General features: G+C 47.0%; 1 protein-coding gene across 1 annotated transcript; it reads right to left on the bottom strand.

The window, feature by feature from the left end:
* Positions 1-203: 203 nt before the first annotated feature.
* Positions 204-14,678, bottom strand: LOC147689098 (uncharacterized). The gene is made up of 2 exons (XM_086939862.1): positions 13,747-14,678; positions 204-522 (listed from the first exon to the last, which is right to left on the bottom strand). Exons 1-2 carry the CDS (start codon positions 14,676-14,678, stop codon positions 204-206), a joined length of 1,251 nt encoding a protein of 416 aa, XP_086795988.1.
* Positions 14,679-17,230: the final 2,552 nt, after the last annotated feature.

A 17,230-nucleotide genomic window follows, 5' to 3' on the forward strand; every position in this document is an offset into this window, starting at 1 on the left:
TCACAATTTCATTCTTATTGTATTCAGCTTCAGACAGTAGGCGACTTCAGTCATGACGGCAATTAACTTTATTTGGGTATTGAGCATCTTGTCCATGAGGGAGAAAATTAGTTGCATGTCGTTGGCATATTAGAGGACGTTGATGTTCTGAGAGCAGATGATACTGGACAGAATAATCATGTATACATTGAAGAGGGTTGGGCTCAGGGAGGATCCTTGTGGATGAGTTTGTGGTCGTCTGGGGTATATGGTGAAAAGCTGCCTGACTTAGATGTTTTAGTCAAGAAGGAGTAGATCCATTGGAGTGGGTGTTCTTGAATTTCGATGCTCTTTTGGCTTTGGGTGAGGATGGGGTGGGAGACCATGTTAATTCCTGTGGAAAGGTCCAGGAGGATGAGGGCTGCCGTGTCTCCTTTGTCCAGAGTCATGTGGATGTGATCTGTGGCAGCGATGAGGGCAGTGTCCTTGCTACGGTTGGGTCTGAAACCAGGCTGAGTGGTGTTGAGTAGTTGTCCGCACTGGCTGATGGTAAATAAACTGTGAACTATTATTGAGGCTACAAAGAAAGTGCAATTGCTAATTTCCCCATGTCTTCAGGACAGGATCACCAGTAGAGCCTTTAAAACAATGTGCTCTTTTAAGGCAAACCAGCCTTGGTTTGATAACAGGATATCAAAGTTGTAAAAAGAATGTTGTCCTTGAATGGTACAGTAGAATTTACTGCATTATTACTGGCAGTGGTAATATCAATTTACATCAAACTGTGCAGAAGCTTGGAGGTGGTCAGTGGATCCACTGTTTGCAAAATCATAACTACCTCTTTCGCAACTACGCCTCTGTTTCATTCTATATGATAACCAAGTAAATATAGAGCCTAGTTCCATCTCACTGTAGTATACTTTTATAGAAACAGATTCTATAAACATGGACCAGATCCTTTCATCAGTCCTTATGTGCTTCTCACCTGTATGTGACACGTTTAAACATTCAGTCACAGCATAATGTATCACTTTCATAACTCTTGTTTTCAGTTTGTGTATTTTGCAAAACAGGTTGCATCCAAATTACACTTTTCAAGCATGGATTACAGTCATTACAATTCCTTAGATCCCTCACAAATATCTGTCATCACTATAAACATGTTGTGTATTATGTTGACATTGTGTGTGTTAACTTCTGTATTGCATGAAAGAAATGCACTGAAAATACTAATAAAGTACTGAACTGGGTATGTGGAAAGTAGGTGTACTGTTCACAACACACACTTAGAGAATAAATGATTACAGGAAAGAAACAATCTTTGTACATCTGCATCCCGAGTTTGGTCTAAAAATAAATATACTGTGCCCTTGTAAGAGTGTTTTCTTAGCCACAACATTTGCTGAACCAGTCACGTGCAGGGTCGGGCTGGGACAGATTACAGGCCTGGGCACCTAGAAAGTGGCAAAAAAAATGAATCAGATGGCAAAAAAAATGGCCCATTTTTGTAAATTGGGGCACTTTTGAACTTATAACGACATGCTTTGAGCTTGGTGCAAGCAATGTTTGTTTTATTATCATGGAAATTAACAGTAAAAACTGGCCCAGGAGATCTTAAAACTGACCCACACACAGCCAAAAAATGGCTCACACACTAATTTGACATATCAGCCCATCATGCACTGACTGATTGCCCTATAGGCCAGTCTGACCCTGGTCACCTGCCTTTTATGCTAATTTCATCTTCCTTGTTATGCACTCCGCCCTGCCCCCTTTGCTCCTTTTTTCTCTACTGGTGCCTACCATACTGACTTCTCCTTCTACCAGCAATCTCCTTTTAATCCCTCTGGCCCTGGTGCGCCTTGTACTACTTCGCACCCCGCATGATGAGTGGTCCTCACCCAATCACATCCTCCAACTCGAATCCCTTTCAATTAGTGCACTCGACAAGGGTCATGTGTCTCTTGTATTTTTTTATGTCTGAAGTTAGTTTTGATTTTGGTAAAATTCTATATAATATACTTACTTTTAGGGGCTTTACATCTGAGAAGAGAAAAATGACATTAATGATTATTTATGAGCTGGAAGGTGTCCCTTTGTGTTAAAAAATAATCATCCCCTCAGTGCAGGCACCCTTGAAAAATGCCACAAAGGTGTCTGCGCCGGAGCAGGGAAGAAGGATAGGAAGGCGCAATATCTTGTAGATACAGCGATTTCCTGCCCTTTTATTTTGACGCACAGCAGTGCAGCAGGAAGGCCTTCTACACTGTCATGTGTCAAAATATTGTAAATGAGGCCCTTAGTATTATTCTGATTTTCTTTAATCAGGCACTGAGAAATTAAGATATGAATGGATCTTGCAATTTGTATCTGTGTTATGATCTTATTTGACCTGGCCCAGCTCAATCTATTAAGTATAGCTCTTAGTTGATGAGTGGATCAAGCTACTACCACAGAGGCACTTGGTAAACAACCTGCGCAGCCTCATGTGACACTTAGCACCTATCTTCTCTGAAATGCTTATTCAGTGCCTCTGAACTGGTTCAAATGAGTTTGCATATGCACTTCTCTGCTCCTTAACCCCTTTGACACGTATGACGAGCTGCTCGTCATGAGTTACGCCTTTCGTACGCTCATGACGAGCTGAGCTTGTCATAAACCGCAGGTTTTTGAAAACTTCAGCGCACAGCGGGAAATCGGCCCGCACGCATGGTGTTAACGAGGCCAGTTAGATACATTGGCCATCATTTAAGGCATTTTGGAGTAAGGCAGCGCAGCTCAGCATTGTGAAGTGAAAGTCCTTTCTGCCTGCGTTGGTGTAGGTTTGGCAGCCTATGCAATGAAGGCACCCTTCCATCAAGGGTGCCTCTGTGGCAGGCAGGATTGTTTTTGTGCAAGAAGGAGCACCTTCCTGCACAAAAGCAATCCTAAGAGGCATTTTCTTCTTTCTATGTCTGATGCAGAATGTAGCAGACATAGAAAGAGAAAAGAACGAGGAGAAACAAGCCTATTTTATCTCGTTACACCTCACCTCGGAAGGTGTACGGGTTTGATGCTTCCCGAGGTTTACGCCGCTTTGAAAATCTGGGGCAGCATCAAATTCCATGGGTGTTGCATGTGAAAACTCCCCACAATGTCTGTGTAATGCATCCCAGGCGTAGAGTAAGGCATAGCAGCTGTTTGCGCTGTGCCGCCTTTCTCATAATTTTTGTGGCCACTAAAAGCCACGTGGAGTGGCTTTCTTTGATTTCATAAATATTTATCAAAGCCATGCGTCACTTTACATGGTGCAAAACTGATGCATGGCTCTCATAAATAAGCCCCATTGTAGCTTACTTTAGTTTTTATCTGTGTTACATTTTTGGCATTAACAACCATATACAGCATTATATTAATTGCGGGTATTTAACTCGTGGCAGTTTTATTGTAGAATAAGTACTGTCTGCCTCCTGACATGGAACATACGTAATCAGATTTTGCTATGGCAGGTGCAATTTTAAGGCCCAGTCCAGGGCCTTAAAATGGTAACTAAAAGAAAATGTTAGAAAGGTCTATGTTATCTGCTCTCTTACTATACATCACATTACTTTGAATACATTGGGCACATTGAACTATTTATTAAGACCTTGGAATAGTGCAAAGTCACACAAACTGAGGCAATTCAGTGCAGTCTTGATAAAGTATTTACTTTGCAGTGCAAACATTTTTTTGCCTCGAAATGCAAGTAGTGCTTTGCACTGGTTTGCTTTACTTTGCCTCATGGGGATGTCCCATGAGTGATACATTGGCATTCCCCTGTTACTACCCATGGTTTTTAACACACATCTACTAACATTGGTTGAAAGGACGTTGGAAACCTCTTGAGGTGCTTATTAACAATGAGCAATGTTTTAATTTCTCCACACCTTTTACAAACTGCATGCGTGCTGCACTGTACAGCACACGTCCAATGTTAAAGAAACTTTAGAAATAGTCTAGGCAAAGTATTTTGTGCTGGAAGGGTACCAAGAAAAATATCATATGCTAGACATCACCCATCCACCTTTGCACAATGATGCAAAGGTGGGTGTCTGGTGCTAGGAAGCCTGTTTGTTCACCAGCAATGGAAAAGAGATAAACAGTGCCATATTTTATTAGATATCCTTCTGAAATGCTTGCTTTCAGTAACACAACACAGCACAGCAACGTTGGATGACGCACTTCATCGTGCTAACTTTGAATATATCTGCTCTCACGTTTGTTGCTCTACCCCTTTCGTGGGACATTTGTCGCACACCTGAGGCTCCGCCTGAATAGCATTAGTAGCCAACACAGGTCTAGAGGTCTTTTTATCCAAAGGGCCGATTTATAAAGTTGTCACACAATGCAGCGCAGCAACCAAACATAGGATGTGTGCTATACAATGCAGCACACCTTAAATGTCAGGAAATGTGGAGAAATAAAGACACTTCTTCATTTTAACACCTGCCTCAAGCATCATAACATTTTGGTGCAAACCTATGTCTACCAATGCTATAAGACATGTATGTGCATCAAGAACCATGGATGGTTGCATGGGAACCCATGTGCAACCTATGGTACGCCACTTGATGCACACTAATAAAGATCATTGCAAAGTGATGCTTTCCTTTACTTTCAGCAACTTGTTTTGCACAGAAAAGTGAATCCCAAATAAACATAATCGGGCAGATTTACAAGCCCCTTGTGACACTTTTGCGCTGCCGTTGCGTCACTTGTGTGATGCAACAGCAGTGACGCAACAGCAGCATAAACAATGCGCCATGTTGCAACATATTTACAACGTGATGCATCCAGGGAGATGTGTCACGTTGTAAAGCGCTGCGTCACATTATACCTGGGTCAGGTATAATGTATGCAGAGTGGGTGTTCCGATGCAAGAAATCCTCATAAAGGTGATGCAGTGAAATCCACAAGATTTCACTGTGCCACTTCTACGATGTCACTGTGTCAAAACCTTATGCCTGCTTGAAGCACAGCACCATAGGTATAGGCCTTCCTGAGCCTTGCTGGAATTGCGTGGTGCTTGCGGCATGACTCCAGCAATGCGGTACCTTTGTGCCAACAGATGCGTGATGCATCTGTCAATCTTTGCGCCATGGTGCACCGCATTGTAAATGGGGCGCATCCATAGAGGCGCAAGGGTTTTTTGCGAGACGCAAGTAAACTGACGCCTCTCTGCTGTAATGAAGATGCGTCAGTTTCTTATAAATCTGCCCCTCCATGCCTAATTGTATCTCTATTGTGATGCAAAATGTTAACATATCTCCAGTAGCGGTCGGTGGTGGGAGTGCTCCCGGGCAGTGATGTGGGGAGGTGGAGGGTCAGGGTGGAGGGTAGTAAACTATGGATTACTGCTGATTACAGGTAAGAAAACATATAAATAAATAAAATTAATTTTATTGCGCACACTGCATCGCATTTGGGGATGCAGTCCGCGCAACAATATTTGTTTTATTCATTTTTATGTGTACTTACCTGTAATTGCCCGTAATCCATAGTTAATTACCCCCCACCCTGCCCCTCCCCTTCCCCACATCACAGCCCGGCCGCACTACCACCACCGACCGCTACTGCATATCTCCGCATAATCTACAAATACTGCCTCCTTCTTCTACATCTGCTTAGAACGTTTCAGCGTTCTGTCCCTATTTTTAACTTTAGGAGAATGGTAGAAGCATTAATGCCTTCCCATCTGAACAAGGGAGATGCACTTCTGGTGAGAAAAACAAAATGCAGTTGTCTTAATCAGATCCAAGGAGAAAAAGTCCATATGAATGACAGGAGAGGGACTCCATCCGGGGATTGTCCACATATGGTTCATTTAAGGGAAGATTGTTTGGGGCTTGCTCTCATCAGGGGTAAGCAAAGCCCGCCCTCTGAATATCCAGATGTGCTTCTGGTGCTGTGTTCCCATGGCTTCATTCAACACCATGAAAATTAGCCAGGAATGACTATTGTTATGAAATAAAAGCCGAACAACGTTCAATTTTCTACAATGAAATATGAAACTTTACACTGTGTCATTGACTGTTACGACAATCCAATTTTGTTTCAAAGTGGGCATTCTTTCGTCTCATTAAGTATCAACTAACATATCATTATTATGGGAAAGAAAATACTGAACCTTTGTGTGTGAAATGTAAAGAATTTCTAAAGTTGATGACATTTGACATGTTTTAACAATGGTCAATACATCCTGCACGAACCATTCCATTTTCCAGTCCCTTTTCAAATCTCTCTATCACTGATGCTCTGAACTGTGTTGCCTAAACAAGGTGGGTGGTGCTACTATTTAGTTCCATTTTACATAGTGAAAGCACATGCTATTTTGGTCTCTTCGTTGTTGAGGTATTTTAGGACTCACCCACAATAGGCCTTTAACTGTTTGTAGTCGAAGACTTATTGCCTACCATGTAAATAATATATATAATTCCAACCAATCTCATTTGGTGACTTTTTCTTTCATGGCTTTCATTCCACTACTTATATTTCCTTCTCCCTTTGAGCGTAACCTCTCTACAAACCTTTTGCTAGGATAACTTATAGTATTCTTCTGCTTATTTTTAAGGAAATCGTTTTTATTGTTGTTTTAGCGCTCCCAGGGAGTACATGTTTTCTCATTCTCTGCCTCAAGTGCTGCTTCCCTCCCACATCTCCACACCGCTCTTTTCTTGTTGCTCCCACTCCCAGCTTGTCGGAGTTTCTCTATTCTTCCCCATCTGTTTTTAGTTTTTATTTATTACACTCTCCATGCCAATCTCCCACATTGCTTTACCACTCCACCCCCCACCCCCTGAAATGCACACCCAACCACTCTGTTGCCCCACCACTGCTGCCGTCGCTTGGAGGTATTCACTTTCTAAACCCACAGTCTCCACTTTTGCAACCCCGCCCCATCCCCGTTGAATTATTTTTTAGGAGGGGTGTGAGAAGTTGGCCTGATAGGTAGTGTTTCCAATTCTGGAACCACTGGTTATCAGTCCAAGCAAACCCCAAAGATGTCAGGTTGTAAGTCAACCTTGTTAGACAAGCTATCCTAGTGGTAGCATGGACTAAGCAGCCTTAAAGGCTTAACTTAAGAGGTCGTGTTAAGCGAGCTGTTTTACCACATACAATCCTGTAATCAAATGAAAGGACACCACACAAGTATATATTGTAAAAATATATGTATTTATTTCTAAAATACTCCCCAGTACTCTTTATGAGGAAAGGGGCACAAGCGTTAAATCAAAAGCACTGTTAAACATATAAAGTTGCACAATTATGGATGAGGGCGGGTGGCCACTCAAACCATATACTAAAAAAGTGGTATAAGTAACACTTCTCGAGCAGTGGTTAGGCCTAGGGCCTAGAGATTCGCTGGGAGCAGTCAGGACTAGCAAAGTTGAAGTCGGGAGTAGCCCACAGGAGACGGGTGCAGCACGGAAAGTGCGGCTCGCACCAATGCAATGTCAATGGTGCGTAAAAGTCAGTTAAAGTGAATTAAAAGATACTTCCGCTGAACCTAGGAACACAAAACTTTAGACACAGACCCTAGAGGTGTGTACCAGTGTAAGGACACCGGCGTTGCAAAGTTACCTCACCCACAGGCCGTGGGTGCACAGGGTCGAAGTGGCGTCGGGTTCTGTCACGCAGGTTCTTGGTGCTTGAAGCTATTGCAGCTGCAGGCGCTGTGAAGCAGAAGTGTCCGGTGCGATCCAAGAGTGGATCGAAGTAGAAAAGTACCTGAAAGCAGAGGGGACAGAGTCTGGGTCACTCAGCAGTGACCAGGGTGGAACCAGGACGGAACCAGGCAATGTCGGGCGCAATCAGGCGGTTGTCGATAGGCTTCTCTCCGCTGTCACGTGGGCTCTGGGGCATCTGCGACGTCCAGGAGCAGGTCACGATCTGTCCCACGTAGGCTCTCGCCGTCAGCACCGTCGGCTTCAAGATTGCAGCAAACAGCACTTGGCAAAAGCAATCCACGCGGAACCGGGAGATTGCTTATCACTCGAACCAGGAGGGTCAGAGTGGGTGCTCCTTTTCACAGGAGCTGGTGCAGATCTGGAGCAATCAGAAAAGCAAGTCGTATTTCAAGTTTCATCGGCACAGGGGCCACAAGCCAGCTGGCAAGTGACCGGGCCAACGCGTCGAGCGCACACAAGCAGAAGGGCCCCACGTAGCACTCGTCGAGTGTGGAGGGGTGAGCTTTGGTGCAAGTGGAGCTCGGGGCTGGGGCTTCTTAAACCCCGGTGCACAGCTTCGAGGATCACTCGTGGGCTGCACGGTCAGCGTCTCGTGGCCTTTTCAAGATGGCGTGCCCCACGCTTCCGGTCGCCTCCACGGGTCTCAGCTCTGCAGGGACTGTGGATCGGGCAGGTAGAAGGCAGGCAAGCTTGATCTCGTCGATCTCTGTCGCTCGAGTTCCGGCGGGAACTGCAACAAAGCAAGGGTCAAGGGCTGGATGGTACCTGTTTGCACAGGGTGGTCACTCCTTGACCACAAGGGAGATTCTTCAGTCTTCTAACGTCGTGTAGAAAGTCGAAGGGTCCAGATTTCGTTTCTTATGTTTCTTCAGGATGATCTGAGGTCCGTTGGGACTGCTCCCCCTCTTATTCGAATCTAGGGGGTTGGACATCCTGCTAGGTCCCCTCCTATGGGTGGGACCCAGGAAGGGGGTGGTTACACCCCTTTCCTTTGATCCAGGCCGCGCTGGGACAGGGGCTGGGAGGCCCCAGAACCGGTTTGGCCGGATTATGCAAGGGGCAGCCTTGTGCTCCCCAGGCAGTGTCTGGTTTCTTTGAAACCTCCCTACTACAATCCACTATCTCCTGTCTGGGGTGGTTTGACACCGCCCTGCGACAGGAAACCCTTTGTCCAGGCCACCATATGCTGAGTTTCGGTCAGCAGCAGGAGGCCAGACCCGTGTCTGTGGCAGGGGCATCCATTTTGTGGATCTGAGGCTCATTTTAAATCAACCGCGTTTCAGTAAAGTAACATGTCTTCTCCCTCTAGAAGGGTGGAATGCTACCCCCGTCGCCAGAACTGGCGAGGGGGTAGTATTCCAATTCGTATGACACCTTACACGACATGTTTTGATAAAGCCAAACCAAAGTTGCTATATAACCGCGAGGATTATAAGGCGCTTAAGAGTATATGGTATGGCATTATCCCGGATCAGCTTAGGGAGTTGTTCCCGACAGCTGCAGACAGGCTCAGCTCATGCCAGAGCTCCATCTCACATAAAACCACGCACTCTGCCTCCAGGATTGATGAGGCCTTCCATAGGAGTGGCTCACAGGCTATATATGTGTCCAGATATAGGTTTAGATATAGGTATACTATATCTAAGCAAGGGGTGATTACACCCACTTGCCCCAGCTGAGTGATCAGCCAGTTGTGTCAATTTAAGAACCAGCCAGGGGTGGCAAAAGCTATGCTTCAGCCCCTGGTAGGCCTTGGTGGCACCTATGCCCTGAGCACCTATAGTGCATGGTACAGGGGCTGACAAGGAGTCCATTTCCAATTGTGGTATGTACCTATAGCACATGTATTATAAATTTAGAGAGAGAACAGCAGGCTGGGGGTCTGATTAGCAGGCCCACAGCCTCAGTAAGTCGAAAACCAGTGAAGCAAAAAGCAAAAATTGGGGTGACCATAGGATAGCAGACCCTACTCTCCTACATAACCCCCCCCCAAACGCAGGGACATTAAACTTAACCTTGACCAGATAAGTCTTCATGTTCTAAGTGGAAGTACCTGGAGAGACCATCTGCATTACCATGGTCAGTCCCTGGGCGGTGCTCCACTGTAAAGTCCATCCCCTGTAGGGAAATGGACCACCTGAGCAGTTTGGGATTTTCACCCTTCATCTGATTTAGCCACAAGAGGGGCTTATGGTCTGTCTGAATTAGGAAGTGAGTACCAAACAAGTATGGCCTCAACTTCTTCAGGGCCCAAACCACAGCAAAGGCCTCCCTCTCAATAGCTGACCAACGTTTCTCCCTGGGGGTCAGCCTTCTGCTAATAAAAGCAATGGGCTGGTCTTGACCATCTTGATTAAGTTGTGAAAGCACAGCTCCCACCCCCAACTCAGAAGCATCTGTCTGTACAATGAACTGTTTGGAGTAGTCAGGACTCTTCAGGATAGGTGCAGAGCACATGGCCTTCTTCAGGTCATCAAATGCCTTTTGACAGCTAACTGTCCACTGAACCTTTTTGGGCATCTTCTTGGATGTCAAGTCATTCAATGGTGTCACAATGGACCCATAGTTCTTTACAAATTTTCTGTAATACCCAGTCAGGCCCAAGAAGGCTCTGACTTGTGTCTGGGTAGTTGGAGGAGCCCAGTCCTGTATGGTCTGGATCTTGCTCTCCAGTGGTTGAACTTGACCCCCACCTACTAGGTGGCCCAAGTACACAACCTTGCTCTGCCCTATCTGGCACTTAGTAGCCTTGATAGTCAGGCCTGCCTTTTGCAGGGCCTCCAGAACCTTCTTCAGGTGGATCAGGTGATCCTCCCAGGTGGAGCTAAAGACAGCAATATCATCTAGATATGCTGCACAAAAGTCATCCAACCCAGCAAGGACTTGATTCACCAACCTTTGGAAGGTGGCAGGTGCATTCTTCAAACCAAAGGGCATTACCACAAATTGATAATGTCCACTAGGGGTCGAAAATGCTGTTTTGGCTTTTGACTCTTCAGCTAGTCTGATTTGCCAGTAGCCAGCTGTCAAATCAAATGTGCTCAGAAACTTGGCAGAAGCCAATTTATCAATGAGCTCATCTGCTCTTGGAATGGGATGAGCATCTGTCCTAGTGACAGCATTGAGACCTCTGTAGTCCACACAAAACCTCATTTCTCTCTTCCCATCTTTGGTATGAGGTTTTGGCACAAGGACCACTGGGCTAGCCCATGGGCTCTCTGATGGCTCAATCACTCCAAGCTCCAACATCTTTTGCACCTCAGCCTTTATACAATCCCTGACATGGTCAGGTTGCCTGTAGATCTTATTCTTCACAGGCAGACTGTCACCAGTGTCCACCTCATGGGTGTACCAGTTAGTCTGGCTGGGTGTGAGAGAAAACATATGTCTGTGGGCCTGCAACACCTGTCTGCAGTCCACCTGTTGCTGCTCAGTGAGGCTGCCTGCCAAGGCTACTCCATCAACTGAACCATCATCAGGGTTCTGGGAAAGCAGGTCTGGGAGAGGGTCACTCTCTTCCTCCTGTTCCCCATCTGTGGCCATGAGGAGACTCATGTCCTCCCTGTCAACAAATGCTTTCAATCTGTTTACATGGAGCACCCTGTGGGGGCTCCTAGGGGTGCCAAAGTCAACCATGTAGGTGACTTCTCCCTTCTTTTCAATGATAGGGTAGGGTCCAGTCCATTTGTCCTGGAGAGCTGCTGGCCCCACTGGGTCCAACACCCACACCTTCTGTCCTGGCTGGAACTCAACCATAACAGCCTTTTGGTCATGCCAAGCTTTCTGTAATTCTTGGCTTGCCTCAAGGTTTTTGGATGCTCTCTCCATGTATTCAGCCATCCTGGAGCGGAGACCAAGTACATAGTCCACAATGTCTAGTTTAGGCTTTTTGAGAGGTAACTCCCATCCTTCCTTCACCAAACTCAATGGACCCCTTACAGGGTGGCCAAACAAAAGTTCAAAAGGGCTGTAGCCAACCCCCTTCTGTGGGACCTCTCTGTAAGCAAAGAGCAAGCAGGGTAAAAGGATGTCCCATTTCCGCCTAAGCTTCTCTGGTAACTCTTTTATCATTCCCTTTAGGGTCTTGTTGAACCTTTCCACAAGCCCATTGCACTGTGGATGATAGGGTGTGGTAAACTTATAGTTTACTCCACACTCTTTCCACATTGCTTTTAAGTATCCAGACATAAAGTTAGTACCTCTGTCTGAAAGAACCTCCTTTGGAAAGCCCACTCTTGAGAAAACTGCAATGAGGGCTTTTGCCACCACAGGAGCTGTGGTGGTCCTCAGGGGAATTGCCTCTGGGTACCTGGTGGCATGATCCACTACCACCAGTATAAATCTGTGCCCAGATGCTGTTTGAGGATCCATGGGACCCACAATGTCTATTCCAACTCTTTCAAAGGGTACCCCCACCACAGGTAGTGGTATCAGGGGGGCCTTTGTTGTGCCACCTGACTTACCACTGGCTTGGCAAGTGACACAGGAGCGACAAAACTCCTTGACATTTTCTGACATATGAGGCCAGTGAAAGTGTGGAACAAGCCTGTCCCAAGTCTTATTCTGGCCTAAGTGTCCTGCAAGGGGAATATCATGGGCCAAGGTAAGAAGGAAGCCCCTAAACTTCAAAGGTATAACCAACCTCCTGGTTGTGCCAGGCTTGGGGTCTCTAGCCTCTGAATAAAGGAGTCCTTCATCCCAATACACCTTATGGGTACCTTGAGCATTCCCTGCAGCCTCAGCAGCAGCTTGCTGTCTGAGGGGTTCAAGTGAAGGGCAATCTAATTGGGCCTGCCCCAGGTCTGCCCTTGAGGGTCCCCCTGTCCCCAGAAACTCAACCTGTTCAGGTTCAAGCTCATCTGAGACAGTCTCCTCTTGGACTGCAGAATCAGTTTCCTGTGAAACTTGATCCTCAACCTGGGGCAAGGGGGAAGGCACAGCCTTAACCCTCTTGCTCCTCCTCTTGGGTTGTGGTTGGTCTATTGTTTCAAGATCCACCACTGGTTCAGGAAGGCACTTCTTAGCCTGAGACCTTGTCACTGCAAGGACATGAGCTGAAATCCCTAGCATTTCTGCATGAGTCCTGTACTCCACTTCTGACCAAACTGAGCTTTCAAGGTCATTGCCTAACAGACAGTCTACTGGGAGGTCTGCACTCACAACAACTTTCTTTAGGCCATCTACCCCTCCCCAGGAGAAGTTCACAACAGCCACACTATGTGAAGTAGTGGAGTTGCTTGCATTGGTCACTAGGTAACTTTCACCTAGTACAATCTGACCAGGGTCCACAAAGCCAGGTGTCACCATAGTGACACTGGCACAAGTGTCCCTGTAGGCCTGAGCCAGTTTCTCATTGATTAAGGGAGTCTGCCTATATTTGCCCAGGTTACTGGGGCTTACTGCAGTGGGCAAAGGTAAGTCCACATCATATAGGAGAACTGCCTGTGTGGGGATTCTGACTAGGCCAGATTCCACCTCAGTACCCAGGGTCAACCCTACTAAACCCTTTGGCTGTGTACCACCACTGCTAACTGTACTAGGGGGTGCAGGTGCTTTAGGAGCTGCAGTGGTGGGGACTGGATTTTTCTTAGTGCATTCACTGCCCCAGTGTGAAACTGATTTGCAGGTATTACACCAAGGTTTCTTTGGGCCATCATTCTTCTTTTTCTTGTTTCCATTTTGGGAACCCCCCTCCTTATTGCTAGTTTGGGGGCCTGAAGACTTCTGGTCCTTTTCTTTATCTTTCTGATTCCCACCCTTCTGGTCTGTTTTCTTCTGGTCACCTTGGTTCTGGTTTTTCTGCTTAATCCTTGTTCTGACCCATTTGTCTGCCTTCTTTCCCAATTCTTGGGGAGAGGTCAAATCAGAGTCAACAAGGTATTGATGCAACAGCTGGTTCTGACAGTTATTAAGGATCTGTTCTCTCATCATAAGATTGTACAATCCTGTATAGTCTGAAACTTTACTTCCCTGCAGCCAACCCTCCAGAGCCTTAGTGGCACAATCTACAAAATCAGTCCAGTCCTGAGTCTGTGCTTTTTGGGTATCTCTGAACAACAACCTGTATTGCTCAGTGGTTAGGCCAAACCCTTCAATAAGAGCACTCTTCAGAACAGAGTAGTTTTTGGCATCCTCAGGTCTAACAGTGAGGAGCCTGTCCCTCCCTTTCTCAGAAAAGGAGTACCATAAAATTGCTGCCCACTGATCCTCAGGGACCTGCTGTACCATGCAGGCCCTCTCAAGAGCAGTCATCCATTTGTGGATATCATCCCCTTCCTTGTAGGGGGGCACAATTTTTGTCAGGTTTCTATTGTCATAGGCCCTGTCTTTTTCTTTAGGAACTTTGCTGCCACCAGTGGCATCTAAGCCACACAATTTTCTTTCTCTTGCTAAAGCAAGTTTAGCTTGAGCCAAGGCTACCTCTTCCCTTTCTATTTGGAGTTGGACAGCCCTCATCCTGGCCCTATGCTCTTTTCTCTGGGAGGGAGTCATCCCTCTTTGAGATTCTCTTGAGGCACTAGAAAGATGAGAGTCCCTTGATTGAGATCTCACCCTCCTATTACCTGGGAGAATTTGGTTATGAGATCTGGGGAGGTGCTGGCCCTCTCCATTCCCATGTAGGTCTAGGTTGGCCTGGTTAAGCCTGGCAACCTGTACCTGGTTTACCCTCTGATCCTGATCTTCAGGCTCTTCTAGGTCTGAATCCTCCTCCTCTTCCTCCTCTTCTTCTTCTTCCTCCTCTGGAGTGGTATCAGTTACAGGGGGGTTTACTCCATCTCCTGACTCTAAGGGAACTTCATTCGCCTTTTCTAAGTCATCCTGTTCTAGAATGGCTATCAGGATAGGACAGGTGGGACTTCTGCCCCTTTTTAACCCTCTTGAGATGCACAAGGCAATCAAGTCTTTTCGGGTTAACTTGTCATAGCTGGAAGCTGCCTTGGTAAGGTCAACTGTCACAGGAGCAGACCCTGAGGCGTTTCCTGTGTCAGACATGACTGCTAGTGAGGTGTAAGTGATGCACTTACCTACACTAAGTGTTTTCCTACTGTACCTTGCTAGTGAGTTGTAGTCAGGGTGTGCTAATCCCTTTAATCTACAACTACTAAGTTCAGTAGAACTTAATATGCTAAGCTTTTGACTTATATGTACCTAGAGGTACTTGATGTGATCTTTCAATTTGATAAAGATTGCAATGGTAAAACAAACAGCAAGCTCAAATCCGCACCGCTGCACACCAATGTGAGAAGTTGGCCTGATAGGTAGTGTTTCCAATTCTGGAACCACTGGTTATCAGTCCAAGCAAACCCCAAAGATGTCAGGTTGTAAGTCAACCTTGTTAGACAAGCTATCCTAGTGGTAGCATGGACTAAGCAGCCTTAAAGGCTTAACTTAAGAGGTCGTGTTAAGCGAGCTGTTTTACCACATACAATCCTGTAATCAAATGAAAGGACACCACACAAGTATATATTGTAAAAATATATGTATTTATTTCTAAAATACTCCCCAGTACTCTTTATGAGGAAAGGGGCACAAGCGTTAAATCAAAAGCACTGTTAAACATATAAAGTTGCACAATTATGGATGAGGGCGGGTGGCCACTCAAACCATATACTAAAAAAGTGGTATAAGTAACACTTCTCGAGCAATGGTTAGGCCTAGGGCCTAGAGATTCGCTGGGAGCAGTCAGGACTAGCAAAGTTGAAGTCGGGAGTAGCCCACAGGAGACGGGTGCAGCACGGAAAGTGCGGCTCGCACCAATGCAATGTCAATGGTGCGTAAAAGTCAGTTAAAGTGAATTAAAAGATACTTCCGCTGAACCTAGGAACACAAAACTTTAGACACAGACCCTAGAGGTGTGTACCAGTGTAAGGACACCGGCGTTGCAAAGTTACCTCACCCACAGGCCGTGGGTGCACAGGGTCGAAGTGGCGTCGGGTTCTGTCACGCAGGTTCTTGGTGCTTGAAGCTATTGCAGCTGCAGGCGCTGTGAAGCAGAAGTGTCCGGTGCGATCCAAGAGTGGATCGAAGTAGAAAAGTACCTGAAAGCAGAGGGGACAGAGTCTGGGTCACTCAGCAGTGACCAGGGTGGAACCAGGACGGAACCAGGCAATGTCGGGCGCAATCAGGCGGTTGTCGATAGGCTTCTCTCCGCTGTCACGTGGGCTCTGGGGCATCTGCGACGTCCAGGAGCAGGTCACGATCTGTCCCACGTAGGCTCTCGCCGTCAGCACCGTCGGCTTCAAGATTGCAGCAAACAGCACTTGGCAAAAGCAATCCACGCGGAACCGGGAGATTGCTTATCACTCGAACCAGGAGGGTCAGAGTGGGTGCTCCTTTTCACAGGAGCTGGTGCAGATCTGGAGCAACCAGAAAAGCAAGTCGTATTTCAAGTTTCGTCGGCACAGGGGCCACAAGCCAGCTGGCAAGTGACCGGGCCAACGCATCGAGCGCACACAAGCAGAAAGGCCCCACGCAGCACTCGTCGAGTGTGGAGGGGTGAGCTTTGGTGCAAGTGGAGCTCGGGGCTGGGGCTTCTCAAACCCCGGTGCACAGCTTCGAGGATCACTCGTGGGCTGCACGGTCAGCGTCTCGTGGCCTTTTCAAGATGGCGTGCCCCACGCTTCCGGTCGCCTCCACGGGTCTCAGCTCTGCAGGGACTGTGGATCGGGCAGGTAGAAGGCAGGCAAGCTTGATCTCGTCGATCTCTGTTGCTCGAGTTCCGGCGGGAACTGCAACAAAGCAAGGGTCGAGGGCTGGATGGTACCTGTTTGCACAGGGTGGTCACTCCTTGACCACAAGGGAGATTCTTCAGTCTTCTAACGTCGTGTAGAAAGTCGAAGGGTCCAGATTTCGTTTCTTATGTTTCTTCAGGATGATCTGAGGTCCGTTGGGACTGCTCCCCCTCTTATTCGAATCTAGGGGGTTGGACATCCTGCTAGGTCCCCTCCTATGGGTGGGACCCAGGAAGGGGGTGGTTACACCCCTTTCCTTTGATCCAGGCCGCGCTGGGACAGGGGCTGGGAGGCCCCAGAACCGGTTTGGCCGGATTATGCAAGGGGCAGCCTTGTGCTCCCCAGGCAGTGTCTGGTTTCTTTGAAACCTCCCTACTACAATCCACTATCTCCTGTCTGGGGTGGTTTGACACCGCCCTGCGACAGGAAACCCTTTGTCCAGGCCACCATATGCTGAGTTTCGGTCAGCAGCAGGAGGCCAGACCCGTGTCTGTGGCAGGGGCATCCATTTTGTGGATCTGAGGCTCATTTTAAATCAACCGCGTTTCAGTAAAGTAACATGTCTTCTCCCTCTAGAAGGGTGGAATGCTACCCCCGTCGCCAGAACTGGTGAGGGGGTAGTATTCCAATTCGTATGACACCTTACACGACATGTTTTGATAAAGCCAAACCAAAGTTGCTATATAACCGCGAGGATTATAAGGCGCTTAAGAGTATATGGTATGGCATTATCCCGGATCAGCTTAGGGAGTTGTTCCCGACAGCTGCAGACAGGCTCAGCTCATGCCAGAGCTCCATCTCACATAAAACCAC

Source organism: Lissotriton vulgaris, chromosome 10, assembly GCF_964263255.1.
Source record: "Lissotriton vulgaris chromosome 10, aLisVul1.2, whole genome shotgun sequence".
Taxonomy (NCBI): Eukaryota; Metazoa; Chordata; class Amphibia; order Caudata; family Salamandridae; genus Lissotriton; species Lissotriton vulgaris.